Below are 16,724 nucleotides of genomic sequence, written 5' to 3'. Positions count from 1 at the left end.
TTGGTGAGGCTGATCCAGGAGCAACGGAGGGTCGAGGAGAGAGTGGAGAGGATGTGGAGGAGAGTGCAGGAGATGGAGGCAGATGCTGGCTTTCCTGGTCAACATGGCTGGGGACTCCAAGCTGCTCAACGCGACCGATGGACGGGAGAAGCGAGCTCGGTTTCGATCGGACGACGACGAGAGGACGGTGGAGATGGAAGATGGAGCTGGTTCTTGGCAGCTCGATGGCCAGGGGGTGGTGGTGGGAGATGGAGTTTGGAGGGGTGGAGAACGGGTGTTATGTTGCACATCAAGTCTCCGGCACATCGATAGCCAGAAGTGTGCTTCTCTTCTTCTTCGGGTGTATTTTCCCCCGGCATCCTTAGTATTTGAGATCTTAGGTTTAAGAAATTTATATTAAAATCTCTATAATTATATAAGTAAAACATCTAACTTTATTTATCCTCACATCGTCAGTTTACCGATAAAAATATAAAAATAATAGACAAAAATATAATTTTAACGTCGTAGTTATGTTTTTGATGATGACAGACAACGACACCATTGGGGGTCATGGGTAGCACGCTCTACATCTATATTGATATCGCTCGACAACTACATCGACACCAACACAAATGTAGAGCAACTCAACATCTACATCAGCACTGATGCAGACACAAAGCAGCACCACTCTTCCCCGCATCATTATTGGTGCCTACGCAGATGCAAAGCAACACCAATTTGCATCTATATCTATGTCGACACCGATACAAATGTTGAGCAACGCTCTGTATCTCCATCTATATCAGCATTAACACAATTGCACAACAGCACCAACGTAAATACATAGAGTCGACATCTACGTTATCCTCATTCTCCTCTCCCTTTGTCTCACCTCTTGCTGTCGCTCTCCCTTTTCATCCATAACAATCACCTGTGGCCCCCCAATAACGTAATTGTTCGTCACCATAAAAAAACGTAATTGAAACATTGAGATTATCTTTTAGCCATCGTTTTCATGCTACCAACAATAAAACCGATAGCGTTAGAGTAAATGAAATTATATATTTCACTTTCATAATCATAGAGATTTTAAAATATATTTTTTAAATATAAAAATTAGAATTTTAATATAAAATTTTTAAATGTAAGAACCAGAATAGTAAAGAGATAATTAGCCCACTTCTTCCCATGCTCTTTCATCTTCTTTTTTATGTTGCAGGACCCATGCAAATAAATCTGTGCAATTTACTGTGTTCTTATGGTACATGTAATTTACCGTCTCATCAAAATCAAACGAGGAGTTGCTGCAGCAACACGAGAACCAACCAACATACCTGTATTAGATGCTTATTGGGGAGTTCTGCTACAATGAACTCTTAATAGATTTGAGTTACCTGCATAGTACCTGGACACCACCTAAATGGTATGGTTTTGGAGAGTAGACAGAAAACATAACATTTAGGATAAACAAGCTGGATATCAGAATTATATGGACTACAAAAAAAGCAATTTGCAAGCCAAGAACAGACATCCTTCTACTTGATAGGATAATGTTTTACCACGTATCCAAGAGATGACACGGGGAGGAATATTCTTTTACCCAATATTCCATCTCATTCTGTGATGTGGCATTTTCTTGTTATGCATTATAGTACAATTGTGCCCATAAAAGAAAAAAAACAACTCAGTTAACTTGTTTGATCGAACTACGAAAATTTTCTTGAATTCACCAAATTTTAATATGTTCAAACCTCCATTTCTGGCCCAGGATGTAGACATTCCGACGGAGATAATCTGCAGAGACAATATGAGAAATGCAAATGATACAATTCAATACTTCAGTCAGATCAACTAAGCTTGAAAAATTACATCATCGATAGATCAAATAATCAATTGTTAAAGCTTCTTCCATTAGGCGTTTTGTACTGGACTAGTCTCGAGTATACGGAGGTGCTAGTAGTATAGTTGAGGTGTTGGATGAATTCATGGGTCAAAACCAGCGGAAAAAAAGAAGAAATGCAACCTGAAAGAAAATATTTTGTCTCATCAAGGAACATTGGTATGTTTAATGAGTGTCTCCTGCTATAGTCAATGAATAACCCAAAATGTTAAGCAGCAAGCTAAACAGGTAATTCATGAAGGAAGATCAATTACCAAAGATCAGCAAAAACTATTTGTGAAGATACAGATAGGAGGAAGTCGCATTGAGCATAAATGTCATACAGCTGAAATCCAAGAGATGGCAGAGCACTATACCCCAAGAAGACAGTCCAAGTTGTAAGCATGATTTAACTGTAAGCCTTACTTTGTGCATTCATTCGAGAACAAATTATTCCTGGTCATTTGAAGCTGAAAGATCTAATCTATGTGGCGATATATGTATCTGTACTTTGAGTAGACCTAGCTTACTTACTCTCTTACACTTAGTTCCTCAAAATTTTATCACTATATGCAATCCTCAATATCATCCAAATTTCACAGTTAGCTAATTACTTAATTTAGTGGCATGGAACAATTATCTTCAATAACAGAAATGAAAATGATGTTTTTGTTCATTGTACAGCAAGAATCTAAATCTGATTATATAATATGGTCCCTTGAGATCTGATTGATGTAAGAACATTACATCTATGAAACTTTGTATTTTGTCTAGTTTATGCACTGTCCTGCATTTATTTGCTCAAAACTTCTTCACAATTTCCAATTGCTTATCTTTCCATGACATCTCAATTAAACCTAATTCAGAAAGAAAATTTTAAGAATTTTAAAGAGCATAAAACGAGAACTCACAGCAATATCTGTACAGGCCAACCCAACTGCTTCTCTCGTTCTACAGCCTGCAACATTATCTTAATAGATCATATTAAGTTCTTTTATTTGATGATCAAAGAAATAACCAATTTCTCATCTAACAGGCTTAACAAGGATAAAGTTAACAGAAAACATGCCTACTAAAACAGGTCAGTCTCATGAGTTATAGTTTTACTTCATGCCTACTAAAACATTTATTTACTCAAATATCATCCCAACAACCCAAGATACGTCAAGGAGAGTGAGCTTTACGTGAATATATGAGGGTGGTTGCGTGATAATTGGGGTCTCTTCATGGGTGAGATTATGAGATTCCGAAGAGTTGCTGTAGGATTCCTCACACCAGCTCCAAAGAGAGACCCTGTCTGCCTTCTAGTTCCAGTATCCACAGGACCTGGTGCTGTTTTTGCTGGTGAGCCTCCTGAAAGATCAAAGGCACTGGAGCTGGAGTTCTTCTGTCTGGTTGAGGGCCATATTTCCTCTCTCTGACCTGGAGTTTCAGGAGTGAAAACCGATCGATCTGCAACATATAAATCATCTAGTCTCTTTTTGGGAGAGCTAAAAAGAAAAGGTCACTTGGTTCTCAGCTTGATCCTAAATAATTGGATGAAACTGTTTAGCATACCATTTTTGAAACTCAAAATGGCAATTTAGAAAAGAAAGATTTTCTTGACATTTATATGAATGCAAATTGCATTAGAAATTCTGCTTCAGATGAAGTGCAACATAGGAATTACCTTGTCCAACGGTAGCTCTACCATCCATCATGTTAGCCATGCTTGAAAATAAGTCTGGCTCAGCTCTAGAAAAGAAGTTTGCTGGTTGGACTGATGAACGCTTCACTGACTCATACTCACTCCTCAACTTGTCATACATCTCATCAAGTTTTCTTTTCTGCCTGGTTTTCAGATAAAGTATTAACATATCTACAAACACATCCACAAAAAACTAAGAGATTGACTTCGTAAGATTCCAGAAGAATAACCTAGATTTTTCAGCGTATTTTTCTTGTAGTTCTTGCTTATCTTTTGATAAGCTTTCGATCTCTTTTTCCATCATCTGGCACTTTTTGGCCATCTTTTGGTATGCAGTATGAACTTGCTCTAGTTTCTCAGTGAACTTTTCATGCAGGGCCTCACATTTCTGACGACATTGACCAATAATCTTGTTCATTTTGTACTGCATCTCTAGTTCCTTTTGTCCATTGTAAAACATTACACTCCTATATGCACTCTTCATAACTGATATATGATCAAGGAGTACAGAAGACCATTGCTATTTATTAAATGTTTCTATAAATTTTGCTTGCATTTTCATCGAAGTCCCCTTCATTTTTGAAATAAAAATTATTTACATCCAGAACAGGCTTAAGACATTTTATACAATTTGATGAGCTTTAGTTCATCAGAGTAGCACACAGAACTTCCAGAACAAATTCGGTTTTAGGCTACTACAAAATAATGTCTGCATATAGGATACGTACTTGTGGAGAAACTCCAGCCATTACCATCTGCAAAAACCATCATGAGAAAAAGTTGTGAAAGAAAAACACAACTTGCACAGTACAATCAATCTAGTAATGCTTACATTTATCCATTCATCGCCAGGATTTATATCCACTTGTCTCATAAGGCTGACCCGCAAGGAATAAAAGGAAGAATAAGTATCAGAAGGAAAAGGATAATATCATTGTATTCTCTGATAGTAGAAGTTGGCACCTAGAAAAGAAAAAGCACACCAGCATTCACAGGGAATTGAAATATATATTGAGCGCTGAATTGGGAAAACCCTAAGAAATACTTTTAAAGCAGCCAGAAGAAAATTGACATAATCACCAAACCAAAACCTGGCCTTGAGAATAAGTAAATACCTTTTGGAGAGCACTTGATCGCATACAGGACAGGCGGCATCATTGCTGATTATCTTGTTTGCGTCTTCAGTGCCTTTGTCTATAGTTAAGAATAACATTTGCTGAATCATAAATTATTCTTTACATACTAGGAAAAAGCTTATTTACAACATTATTGCCGATTATCTTGTTCGCATCTTCAGTGCCTTTCATCTATAGTTAAGAATAACATTTGCTGAATCATAAATCATTCTTTATGTACTAGGAAAAAGCTTATTTACAACATCATTTGGATACAGAAGAGATGGCCACAGGTGGTTGATACAGCTTGCCCTTCCAATTCTCGCCAACAAGCATTGCACCTCATTTCACTTCTAGATGCATGGATTAGAAGATCTACAATATCTACCACCAGCCACAGGTAAGGCAGAAATTTGACCTGCGAAGGTTTTCCCATTATGTCTGTGGAAATTAGTTATTTTTCTAGCCTGATTATGGACTAGCAGAATGCCAGTTAAAAACCAAAACATTTAAGGGCTTTCTAGCCTAGGAAAAACAAGATGAGCCCAGATCATCAGGCTTCAATCATCCAGTTAAAAACAAAAGCAGAATATATAAAAGCTTTTTCTTTTCAGTAAAAAAAAAAATTGCAATGACACAATGTGTACTCACTTAGATTCTCAGATCACTCTTGGACAACTTTTAGTTCTTCGAATCGATCGCACGGCTCTTCTGAAAAATCCCTGATTGACAAGAATTAAAGTTCAGAATTCCACTGGATGAAATGTAGACATTTTACTCCTGATACAGAAACAGAATCGTACCAATTGAACGAAACATTTCTGACCCAATCAAAACTCGAGTACAGTTGAAGTTGCAAGCCGAACTCAGAACAAAGCCGGAATTTACTCCTCTACGCTCGGATCTTATCCAGATTACAGAACAACCACCAAAAATAAGAAATAAAAGGTGAGCTTTCTGCAACTGGGGAAAGGTATAGCAGTTCGATCTAATGTTGCGCTTAACCAAATCGAAAGAGGGGTGGCTCAGGGCAATACTTCTTCGAGTTGAAGGCATTGAGGGGAGTCGAGCTTGCCGTGTACTGATCCACAAGAGAGAGAATATCAGAAACACCGGAATCTTGTCGGGAGAAAAAAAAAAGCCCTAGCGCGCCTGTCGTCCGAAGCCGGCTTGAGAAGAAAGCGCGAGGAGAGCGAAGGCCGTGGAAGTGGCGGCAAATGCTCGACTTTCAAAGGCCGCAGTCGGTAGAAAGGGTCAGGATCCCCTCCGAGCATTGCATGGATTCTATCGGATGCATTTTGGCATTTGATTTTTTTTTTTGTTTTCAAATCACATTTGATCTCTGTCTGTGCATTTTCTAGTTGTCCGAGTTGGATAATGATTTTAATTCAATCGAGATATATTCCAAGTCAGTCGTTCTAAGTTACTAAAAACATCAAATTTGTAAAACTAAATCAAGGGCATTATAAAGTTAGTTTTTGTGTTTGGTCTGATCGAACCAGTCGGATCGATCGAATTAGTCGAATCAATGGATTGATCAACTAATATTGAAGTGAAGTCGTATTTATAGGAGTATACTTGAGGATCATTTTTATAGATGATAGTTCGAAATCACCGACGGTAAAAGGGGAACGCAAGATAGCCCACCAATGACAAGTTTGGACGATTGATAGTTCAACCACGTATCACCCAATGGTGAGTACATATCTAATAATCCAATCATCAACTATCAACCACGTGTGATCCCCATGTTTTTTTTTTAATGAGTGGCCTGTTAGACCATCTGCCCATTGGTCACATGTCAACACATGGTTACAGTATATCTGACGTATCACTCTTTCACTTATCGAGACTGGTATATTGCAAATGCTCAATTACTAATGCTATCTTAAGATAGCGTTAGCATTTTGACGATAATAGCCCTTAAGACTTCCGTGAGATGCGCTGCGTGCGACGATTCTTGGTGAACGATGCACACCTTCGTCACCGTCACCTGCCTCATTGTTTTCCAACGACCGAAGGTGCTCATAACACTTCGACAGAGACCGTCATTTTGTACAGAATAGATGGGAGACAACAAACACCAAGAGAAAACTTCAAGAACGTAAACATCTACTAGGCAACTACACGGAGCAGTTATATACGATCACCAGCTAGGCAAGCAAGCAAGGAGTTATGAATACCACTACAGCGTACTGCTCCAAGAAAATTAATCATTACTACCCTACAACGTAAAGGATGATGCGCATATTTCACCCTATAAGATTGCCAAACCATTACATCATCTATCCACTCGGCTTGAAGCACCACCGGCCAGATGCTCAAGCCCCATCGTCTTCAAGATTAACCCTTTCACACTCATCAATCCATTCGCTATATCTGCAAGGCAATCATGGTTCTTGTAAATTTCTAACTCAATGTCTTAGCGAGTTCCAAGGTATACATCACGAGGAATGACTTACATATCAATAGGCTCAGTCAGTGCTGCAAACAGAAAAAAAAAAAAAAAAAAAAAAAAAGAGGGGTCAAATGAGCATGTTTATTATTCTAATAGCAATAATCCTAAAACAATAACAACTGCAAAATGGTGCAATGCAGTAAATGCTAGGATCCCATGAGTAGATGATGCTCTTGAGACATTATTTACAACAATTAGTTCGGTATCTCATATAAAGCTGATATGGAGATGTATCTCATTATCTACAACAAGAGATTCATAATAAATTTTACATCACATGACGCAAACTTCCACTTGTTCTTTATGGGAGAGGTATAAGGAATATGCCAAAAAAGAACATCTCAATTATCAAACCCACTGAATAGATCTTGACAAAAACAACAATCTTGGGGTCTGCTTCAATTATTTCCTGCTAATTAGATAAACGACGAACAAATGTCTAACTACCTGCCCTCACAATTTGCCGCATTAGCAAGCACAAGTCTATATTTTGCTCCTAGGAGGAAGAACAGCTTTTTTTTCTTAGACATTCTATTCCATGACATCACTAATGTCAGTCCCTTGCCCATATGAAAAAGGTGAAAGGTTGCATTAGGTAATTGACAACAATCTAAAACTATATTAGATCTCATAAACATAGATCTTAACCGATTTATATTTTATATATCTTAATGATGCAAAAGATACATGTAACCGACCCCAAATAATTGGGACTTAAAGTTTTGTTGTCGTTGTTATTGTTGTAGACATTCTACCCCATCCGGCACATATACTGCTATGCCCTTCCCCTCCATCTAGTCTTTAAGGGCTCCAACAACCTTCAAGGCTGCTCCCAGCTCTTTTTAAGTAATGAATCTCATAACAAGTTGTATCTATGAGTTACATACACCCAAAATTTGAGTTCTTAGTACAAGAATACCAACTAAGGTAACTTAATTGAATAGAACATCCGTAGTCCTTGTAACTATAGATGCATGCTCTTGAGCACTGACAACAAATGCCTTAGTTCAGTATGTCCCAGAAATATGTAAATTAACATTTCCTAGTAATATGCTCTTGCTCATATTATCTAGACTAATTTTGCTCATTCCTTCTTCAAACCAGATTAAGGAGTTGATCTATGCTCCCTAGACAACTGATTAACTTTGTGTCTAAGGGTTTAAGTTAATGGATAATCAACAAGCTATTCAAAGCAGACTAAGTTAGATTTGGTTTATCTAAAAAACTTGTCATTCCTCACAAAGTCTTGGTTTTCTTTGTTTTGGCATCATTTCCTGAAAATACATATAACATTCAAAAAAAGCAATGCTTATAACTTTATGATTTATAGACCCAAGTTTCCTTAATTAATGATATTAATACACACATCTCATCTGCAAAAAATAAGCACCTACATGATGCATTAGTTCACAAATTCCATATTGCTTAAGTTATCTACGAAAATTTCCTAATGCATAAAGCCAAATTAACAATTTCTGAAAGCAAATGCTAATTAGCATTTATTAAAGACTACTCATGGGTAAAATAAAAAATATGGTGCTAAATATGGTGAATAATAAAGTCTGTATGATGAACATATTTACAAATTTATGATCTGTTAACAGTCATACCAGTGGCAGTAGTGCTAAAGCTTTCTAGACAAATCCTGCATGAGGCTTCACCAATCAAGTTCTTCATGTCACTGCACAAAAAAGACAAGAATGAAAGATGATAATCTACATTCTGCCTAAAAATATGAAGATCAATAGTTTTATGCAGATCCACTTCACGCAATAGTACACTTGCATACGACAAAACAAGCGACTTAACATTGTGATCTCTGCCAAAAGGGCAGATACTTACATGCGACACTCTACGCTACTTCCATGATTGCAGAATGGGCAGCAGAAGACAGCATCAAGCTTGTCCATTCGTTTATTAGGAGCTGGCTTGGTTCTCGACTTCCTCTTCCCCATGAAAGTAATGTTCGATGTTATTTTTCTACTTCAGTAACTGCAAGAATTCAGCCAATTTAAGTGTTCCTTTCTAGCATAAGAGAGAGATCAGGAAGAAGCACAAATAGTTCAGGTAAAGAAAAACACTATATGATGTACAATGTGGAGAAAGACAACAAAAAATGCCCCTCAAATGTACCCATAGAATAAAAATACCAAACACTATGCTGTATTACAGGTAAGGCTTAAAAGAGCTCGATGAATAGGAATTAATAAACAACAAACACTTAAATTTAAAAGTTTCTTATGTGCCAATGCCTTTTCTTGTTTAGTGGACTGAGTTTCCAGGAGATGGAACCAAAGTACCAGTTATGAAAGGACAAAAAAAAGCTTATTTATCTGTAAAAATTTTCGTCCTCTACGTTCATCTCTGCTCATGCAACTAAGTGAAAAAAATGAAAAAAAAAAAACACATAAAAATGCCACAATTTAATCTTCAAAATTCAAAATATGTAAAAATCATGAGCTAACTAATCACACAACCAAACCTGAAAAGAAGAGTTTCCAAATGATAACTTAGTATGCAGATGCAGTGTATGACATGATCATGGGTGTCCAAATCATGAATGAAAGTGGGCTAATAAAGGAAACTAGCTACATTGCTAAGCTCATGATAAAACAACAAAGTATAAAGAAATGCACATAACATTAACCACATGGCATGGATTGAGGATAGCAAAGTAGGACATAATGAGTGTTAGATCTTGTATACGCAGAGACTTATGAAAACACCTAAAGCCTTGTTTTTAAAGCCCACACATCTTAGGTCTTCATATCACAAGCTTGGCTTTTCTTCCTCCAGCGCATTACCTGGGAGACTTACTCTTAAGGTATGCAGAGAATGTAGCTATAGCTGCCATATACGACAACTACCATTATACTAATGTCGTTTCTTGAAGATGATAGTCTAACATACGATGTATCTAGATTACAACAAAATGTAAGATTTTCGAAACAAAGGCAACATTCTCCTTCAGTCAACAAATGTAAAGTAAGATTCACCAGAAAATAATAATAACGATAAACAACTTGTTCTTATAAACCACTCTAATGGTAGAAAGCCCAAACAAAGTCGATCCACATACCCTAATTGGAATCACCAAATCGATGAAAGCGGAAACACTAATTTGGAACTCGAGAGAACAAGCGCTCACGGCGTCAGAACCAAATTCCGAAATCTTAGGCGCGCAACAACGTCGAATTAATCAGGATCAAAAGAATCACAAAGACCGACAACTCTCGCAGATGCTAACTAGTTACACAGGAAACGAAGATCCACAAGCCAAACAAAAGAGGAACACTAGTCACATAAACCGAGGCCGTAATTTCCGCGGATAAATTAGGAACGAACCCTAGAAATCTCTAAAAGAACCAAGAAAAAACGAAGGATAGAAAAATATGACCAGATGGCAAACTCACCAACTTCTCGTAATCCAACTAACGTAACAGAAGACGAGAATCCGCAAAGAATGGTGTCGGAACCCAGAAGCCCTAATGCGTCTGTCAAGTCGGAGGACAAACCCTAGAATTGCGAACAGAACGGAGAACGAAACGAAGAATCAAAAGCAATTGGACGAGAGAGAGGGAGAGAGATAGAGAGAGGCGAACAGCACTCACCTCCAACGACCGCGGCGTTTTCTTTGATCCTCGACGACGCGAGGGATCGAAACGTTTGGTTACGTGAACCGAGAGGTTTATATAGGGCAGGACGGTCACGTGGTGGGCTGTGGGCTGGTCTTATTCTTTTAATTCCCATGAATTATGCATGTCATCACTTCAGGGAATGAAATCAAGAAATATTTCTTTTTATTTTTCCAAATAAAAATTATTCTCTTTTTTTTTTCCTTCTCTGTGTCCTGCATAATTAATTAGTTTGTGCTTTAAATTAATCCTCGATTTAATTAGTCTTCTGAATTTGTATCTCTAATGTTCAAGTTTTTCCTTTTTCATGATTTAGATCCATAATCTATTTAGTGATTGGATTGCATAATAAGAGCAGTATTTAGTGAGTTCACATTGCTATTTATCTATCATGTATTGTAAGTCAAGTGATTACAAAATCGGAGAAATGAGCCACATTAAGATTACTATATGGAGAGATCTGTTTGATATCAAGATATAAATAAGAATCAATTTGCTTCATATGATGATGAATTTTATGAAAGTGACATATTTAAGGAAGTCACACTGTTCAATATCTTGTGAACAAAACTAGAGCAACTTGATTACCTAATCTGAGGTGCAACATAAAAAAAGATAACTCACTTATTTGTACCATGAAAAGGAACAGAGAAATGGTGATTAGGATACGACGTCAGATGACGTCTCACGCCTCGGATGACGCAACGGTACCCGGTCAAACGAACCGAAACACAGCCTGAGACGCATTAACGCCCACTCAGGCTCGGCTCTTCACGCCACGTAACGCCAGTGTCAGACGCCACCATCTACCTCTGCAAGCGGACACATCAAACAACAGCAAGCTTCCCTATAAATACCCTCGCGCTCTGAACGAGCAGAGGGGGGGACCGGAGGGGAAGAACGAAAGAAAAAACATACCAGGGAAGACACCTTAAATTCTTCTTCTTTCTACCCCCTCCACCATCTACTGACTGGATCGTCAGAGGGGTCGGGTCGCGTCTCCCGACCCGACTTGTGTGCGGGACTACAGACAGGGCACGTGCCAAGCCGAGGAGGCCCATCCCGACGGAGACGGCTGACCCCGTCCTGATCGGACCGCAGCAGCCGACCACCTCGACGAACCCGAGGGCCGCACCGGGAAGATCCTGCCTTCCGGACCCGGACCGAGCCGCGTCGGCCCCGAGGCCACGGCTCAAAGTTGTTTACCACAACAAATGGAACCCTACATACATGCAATCAAACTTCACATAGTCCAGTTCAACAGGGGATTCAAAAAGAAAAGTGAAACTCGCCTAGTAATACTGATTACTACCAGTTTAGATTGCTTCACAAGATAGATGTGCATGTCAAAAAGCCTTTATGTTTCTCCTGCTGTATCTTCTAAAAGTTTATACAAAGTCTCCAGGGTTAACTGAGAGCATGCAAGAGAAATTAGACTCATACAAATTTAATTACAATACAAGAAAAATCATACCTTAATAGATTTCGTGGCCTTCACTGAGTTAAAAAAAAAGACACTAAGATGCTCAGACCTGAAACTACTCCAAGATGTGGATTGGATGCTGAAAGGGTTGGCACAGTAGGGAGAGCTGGTGTCCTGGTTATTTCCACCTTCACAAGCTGATGGTGTCTTTGCCATGTCAAAAAGTAGGTTTTCAGTAGCTCAACAACCCTTCTGCCTGCTACTTTGACTCCATGCCTGCACCTGCTGCGAAATTTGACTTGGACACTTATACTGGCAAAGCATATATCCACTGGTTTCTTGGATCATATATATCAACTCTTGTATGCAAACAGATATGACTTAAATCCTATGATTATTAACAAAACATAGCTAAGAGCTCAACTTTCTTAATTAACAAAACACACAATTTGAATTAAAAGGAGAAATAACAACATCAATGCAACTTGTGGCAGTTTCGCAATTCCATCTCCCATTAGAAAAGGTAGGAAAGGTTTGGATCACATATGGAAAGAGAAAATAACTACAGATGCTCACAGGCTTGTACAAATGACACAACAACCACCATAGTAAAAGTGAATTAACCAGAATGTTACTTTGACAGCTTAAAGACAATACTTAAAGAAGATTACAGTATATCACATACTTTTTCTCTCCAGTACAAATATCTGTCAAGTAGCAATTTTGCCAATGGGCATAAGCTTGTTTTCAAGTACTTCCACCATAATAAACTATGTCAATTACCTGAATGTGGGATGGAACGATGGAGGCTATTTAACAGAAAGCATTAGATGATCTCCGGTATCCTCTCTATATATCTATTGAAACAACAGCACATGAAGAATAAAGCAAAACTAAAATTCTCCAGTGTATTTACTCTCTTCACATCAATCAGGCATCAGCTCTGGTCCTTGAGCTCCCAAGTGTAAGCTCCAGGTCATCTGATCCACATTCTTCATGGATTCTCTCCCCCTCCCAAGGTTTCACCAATACTGCTTGTAGGTGACCACCATTACTGCTGCTCCCGAATGCAAACTCATCAGAAATGCCATCGGACATCTGAATATCAACACAGCATGGCATACCAGGCATGACAGGAGAGCTGGTCCCACTCTGTCCTGGTGTCCACATTCTTGAAGACCCCCCACCTGAAAAACCTTGTGGGTTTGATGAAACAAGGCTAAAGGTGGGTGATGAAGGAGGCCCTGTGTCAATCTGCAACCCTGCAATCCAAGCAGGATCCGGAATGATTTGCCGGCCAGGACTTGGTGGAGTCGAATTTGGCAGGAACGTGTAGCTGGTATTGACCGATGGCAGTCGTGAATTTGGATCATCCCAGTCAGACTTGATTTGTGGTGTACTAGCAGTTGGGGAACTCAGGGGAGGGGTTACAGGAGCACTGATGGAACCACCATGCATGTAGAAAGGATGTTGGTGTAGAATCTTGGATGGACCACTGGAGGAAGCTGATGAAAGATTCTTTAACCAAGGGATGAGGGAGTTTGCATCAGCACCATTGATAGAATTGTTAGTAGTTGCAATGTAGGACGAAGATGCAGGGCTTGCATAGGATGATGAGGCAGGGCTGGGGTTGTAAGATGCACATGGGCTTGGCTGGTTGGACGAGTATGGGCTAGGTGAAGTAGAACCTCCTACTACATCCATATGGTCTGCTGGAGGCTTACACCCCTGCAACAAAAAATGTGAAGTCCACATTTGGAGATTGAACTCTTCCATGAGAAGAGACAGATAAATATTGGATATGGACCGAACATAGCTGTTAATGTCAAAGACGTTAAGACATGCACACATCTATAAGACCTCCATTATGAGATAGGTTCCACATTTTACGAAATACATTGCCATGACTAATGATTTAGAAACTCCTAAAATGATTCCAGATAAATTAAATGAACCATAATTCACAAAAGTTCCTTTGTTCTAGGTTGTGAGAATTTATCACCGAGCTAAAACTCATTAAGTGGTTACAGACAGCAAATAATATTATACTTAATAGATTCTGAAGCACACTCTCCAAAATGACGGGCATAAACAACTAAATGCAAGAGAGACAAACACAATGGAGTTCCAATAAAAATTATATGTAATAAATAGATTGACAAACAACAACAGGATGACTAGTAGGTGACGAGATAGTTTTTTTATGAGCCCAAGACAAACACTGGTAAGTTTCCTTTCTCCCTTTTCTGGCACTGAAAAACTATCTTTCTTCCATTGGTTTTGTGTGATCTAAATTTGTTGATAAGATACAGAGCAAAATCATACTTGTTTTTTCTTTTTTAAATTCTCAAAAGTCGGTTTCTGCGTATTGGAAAAATGATTTTACCAATACATGCGTTATCCAGAACAAAATATCATGTTTATTAAATATGACCTGTATGCTAAAATCGTACTCAAATTGGGCTAGAATCCCCTTCGGTTAGTGCTCCAACCTTCTGGTGCCCAAGGGAAGGGGAAAAATGGATCAAGGATTATTCTTTCTCAAGATTCTGGAATGCACCAAATACTCTTACATGACAGGAACACTCTGCATCATGACAAGTTAAAATTGTTTTCACCAATGACCATTGAGTTGCTGGATCTGGCTCAAGGAACAACAGCTCAGTACTAAATTATCACAATTTATGAGCAATATCACTCTCTGTGGTACTAACAACTTTAGTCTTCAAAACTGTGTAAAATTTGTTAATGTGATGCGGCATGACCAGAAGGATCAAGTGCGGAACTAGCAAAGATATCTCAATATGGTCCAAGTATTGGTAAGTGCTGTCCAAAGGATTTCTTGGGAGATTGGTCACACTAGACTAACAATCAAACTATCCCAATATTGTTGAATTTGAGTGCAACAATCAAACTATCACAGTTAATGATGCCTGTGAGTGTGTGCGTGTATATAGTCCTTGAAAGAAAAATTCTCAGTTTGCATTATGTCTCTGGAAAAGATGAAATTACATTATGCTTTTATCAGCGGTTCATATGTAGTAAATAGCCCTTTTTCGATGGTACAGATCTAAATTTTTCGTTTTTGGGTATTAGATTCTTAGAGATTAAAACGGAAAGAGCAAGATTTGGATGTCATGGTAATCCCAATCGATGCTTCAGGTCACATTTAGCCACCAGAGGCCACGGGGCCGGAGCGCTAGCCTGCCCCGTCGGAAGCCAAGCCGGCGCATCCACAATCCCCATCTTTAGCCGGAACAGCGAGAACGACAGGGACTAAAACCCACGCCCTTCAAACGTGCACCCGTTTCGATTGCTAAATTAGCTGACTAAGAGTCACAAATAAGAAGGGAAGAAAGCAGAAGATCTGGGAAGGGGGGGAGGGGGTCGGACCTTGCGGTAGGTGGTGCCGTCGGGCTCGACGATCCATCCGGCCTCGTCGCAGAGGGCCTTGAGGACCTCATTGTTGTCGCAATGCTTCGGAAGCCGGTAGTTGCCGTACATCCGCAGGCCCGCGTAGATCTTGGCCGCGATCGCCCGCCGCCGCCGCTCCCTCCGGCGGTTGTTCTCCCTCTCCCTCCACGTCGGCATCCTCGACCGGGACGTCATCCCTACTCTTCTCCACTCCCACGATCCAAACTCCAACGCTTCGATCGATCCGCCCCCGGCGCAACACAGCGGACGATCGATCGCCTGATCTCGCCGATCCCGAGCTCCAACGAACAAGAGATCAGATAAAAGAGGAGGAAGCCGGGATCCGAAGGCGGGGTCGAGATGCGGAAGCAAGGCGAAGGAAGAAACTGGAGGACGAGGAGAAGTCCGACTCCCAGTTCTCCTTCCTCGGGACGCAGTAAATTGCAGGCGCTGCTAATATCCACGCCTCCCTTCCTCCTTAATTACGAACACACCACGGAGTCCCATGCTTGCTTGCTCGAGAGTATGGACGCCGGCCATTAGTGTTCCCACCCTCATTTACCACCTGCTATATCATTGGACACCCGACTGAGGACCCGCATGTGGGACCATCTCATTAGCTCGTGGTCGATCACATCATCTTGCGCGGTTAATGGGAAACTGAGAAGGCAGGACGGAGAAGAGGGCAGGACGGGAAAGAGGAGGCATCGGTCGTAGCATTTCGCCATCATAGATCTCTGAAAAGAGGAGTTGAGCAACATCAGGTCATCGCTCGTTCCGGTCTACGATGCGCAGCAGAGGACAAGGGCACACAGTGGTACTTTTGCAGAGGAAAGGGAAGGCGCCGCGAGAGCCGTGGTCAAACCGGAGGGCTTTCCCGAACCTCGAGGCCTTGTCGCTCACCCGGTTTCGTCTGCGGCTGGGGTGGATCGGCTCGTCGGAATCCTGGAGTCGTCTGGCCCAGTAGGATCCACAGATACTATTGGTCAGCAGTTGTGCCTCAAAAGCATGAAGGCCGGAGGATAGAGACGAAGGAAACGGGACCGGAGCAACGGCTGTCACCACCATCCCCGACGCAAGAACACTTGTTGAATCTACTCGATCCTTAAACTTAGCTACAAGCATGCAGAC

At 40.1% G+C, this 16,724-nt stretch overlaps 3 protein-coding genes and 1 long non-coding RNA gene across 4 annotated transcripts; all 4 read right to left on the bottom strand.

Moving 5' to 3' along the window:
* Positions 1 to 1,515: 1,515 nt before the first annotated feature.
* Positions 1,516 to 3,006, bottom strand: LOC135631096 (uncharacterized). The gene is made up of 2 exons (XR_010494272.1): positions 2,773 to 3,006; positions 1,516 to 1,776 (listed from the first exon to the last, which is right to left on the bottom strand). It is a non-coding gene; the product is annotated as an uncharacterized LOC135631096 (long non-coding RNA).
* Positions 3,007 to 3,041: 35 nt separating this feature from the next.
* Positions 3,042 to 5,383, bottom strand: LOC135631095 (E3 ubiquitin-protein ligase CCNB1IP1 homolog). The gene is made up of 8 exons (XM_065138499.1): positions 5,315 to 5,383; positions 4,940 to 5,081; positions 4,664 to 4,736; positions 4,381 to 4,426; positions 4,273 to 4,303; positions 3,779 to 4,034; positions 3,531 to 3,691; positions 3,042 to 3,313 (listed from the first exon to the last, which is right to left on the bottom strand). Exons 2-8 carry the CDS (start codon positions 5,007 to 5,009, stop codon positions 3,042 to 3,044), a joined length of 909 nt encoding a protein of 302 aa, XP_064994571.1. The 5' UTR covers positions 5,010 to 5,081; positions 5,315 to 5,383.
* Positions 5,384 to 6,758: 1,375 nt separating this feature from the next.
* Positions 6,759 to 10,667, bottom strand: LOC135631143 (transcription elongation factor 1 homolog). Its single transcript, XM_065138581.1, has 5 exons — positions 10,535 to 10,667; positions 8,964 to 9,113; positions 8,732 to 8,802; positions 7,126 to 7,147; positions 6,759 to 7,042 (listed from the first exon to the last, which is right to left on the bottom strand). The coding sequence occupies exons 2-5, from the start codon at positions 9,074 to 9,076 to the stop codon at positions 6,985 to 6,987; spliced, it is 264 nt and encodes an 87-aa protein (XP_064994653.1). The 5' UTR covers positions 9,077 to 9,113; positions 10,535 to 10,667; the 3' UTR covers positions 6,759 to 6,984.
* A 2,101-nt stretch (positions 10,668 to 12,768) lies between these two features.
* On the bottom strand, positions 12,769 to 16,688 carry LOC135630763 (protein BZR1 homolog 2-like). Its single transcript, XM_065137930.1, has 2 exons — positions 15,573 to 16,688; positions 12,769 to 13,907 (listed from the first exon to the last, which is right to left on the bottom strand). The coding sequence occupies exons 1-2, from the start codon at positions 15,786 to 15,788 to the stop codon at positions 13,110 to 13,112; spliced, it is 1,014 nt and encodes a 337-aa protein (XP_064994002.1). The 5' UTR covers positions 15,789 to 16,688; the 3' UTR covers positions 12,769 to 13,109.
* Positions 16,689 to 16,724: the final 36 nt, after the last annotated feature.

This window comes from Musa acuminata, chromosome BXJ3-2, assembly GCF_036884655.1.
Source record: "Musa acuminata AAA Group cultivar baxijiao chromosome BXJ3-2, Cavendish_Baxijiao_AAA, whole genome shotgun sequence".
NCBI lineage: Eukaryota > Viridiplantae > Streptophyta > Magnoliopsida > Zingiberales > Musaceae > Musa > Musa acuminata.
The sequence above is the reverse complement of the archived record's forward strand: the minus strand, read 5'-3'. Positions and strand labels throughout refer to the sequence as shown.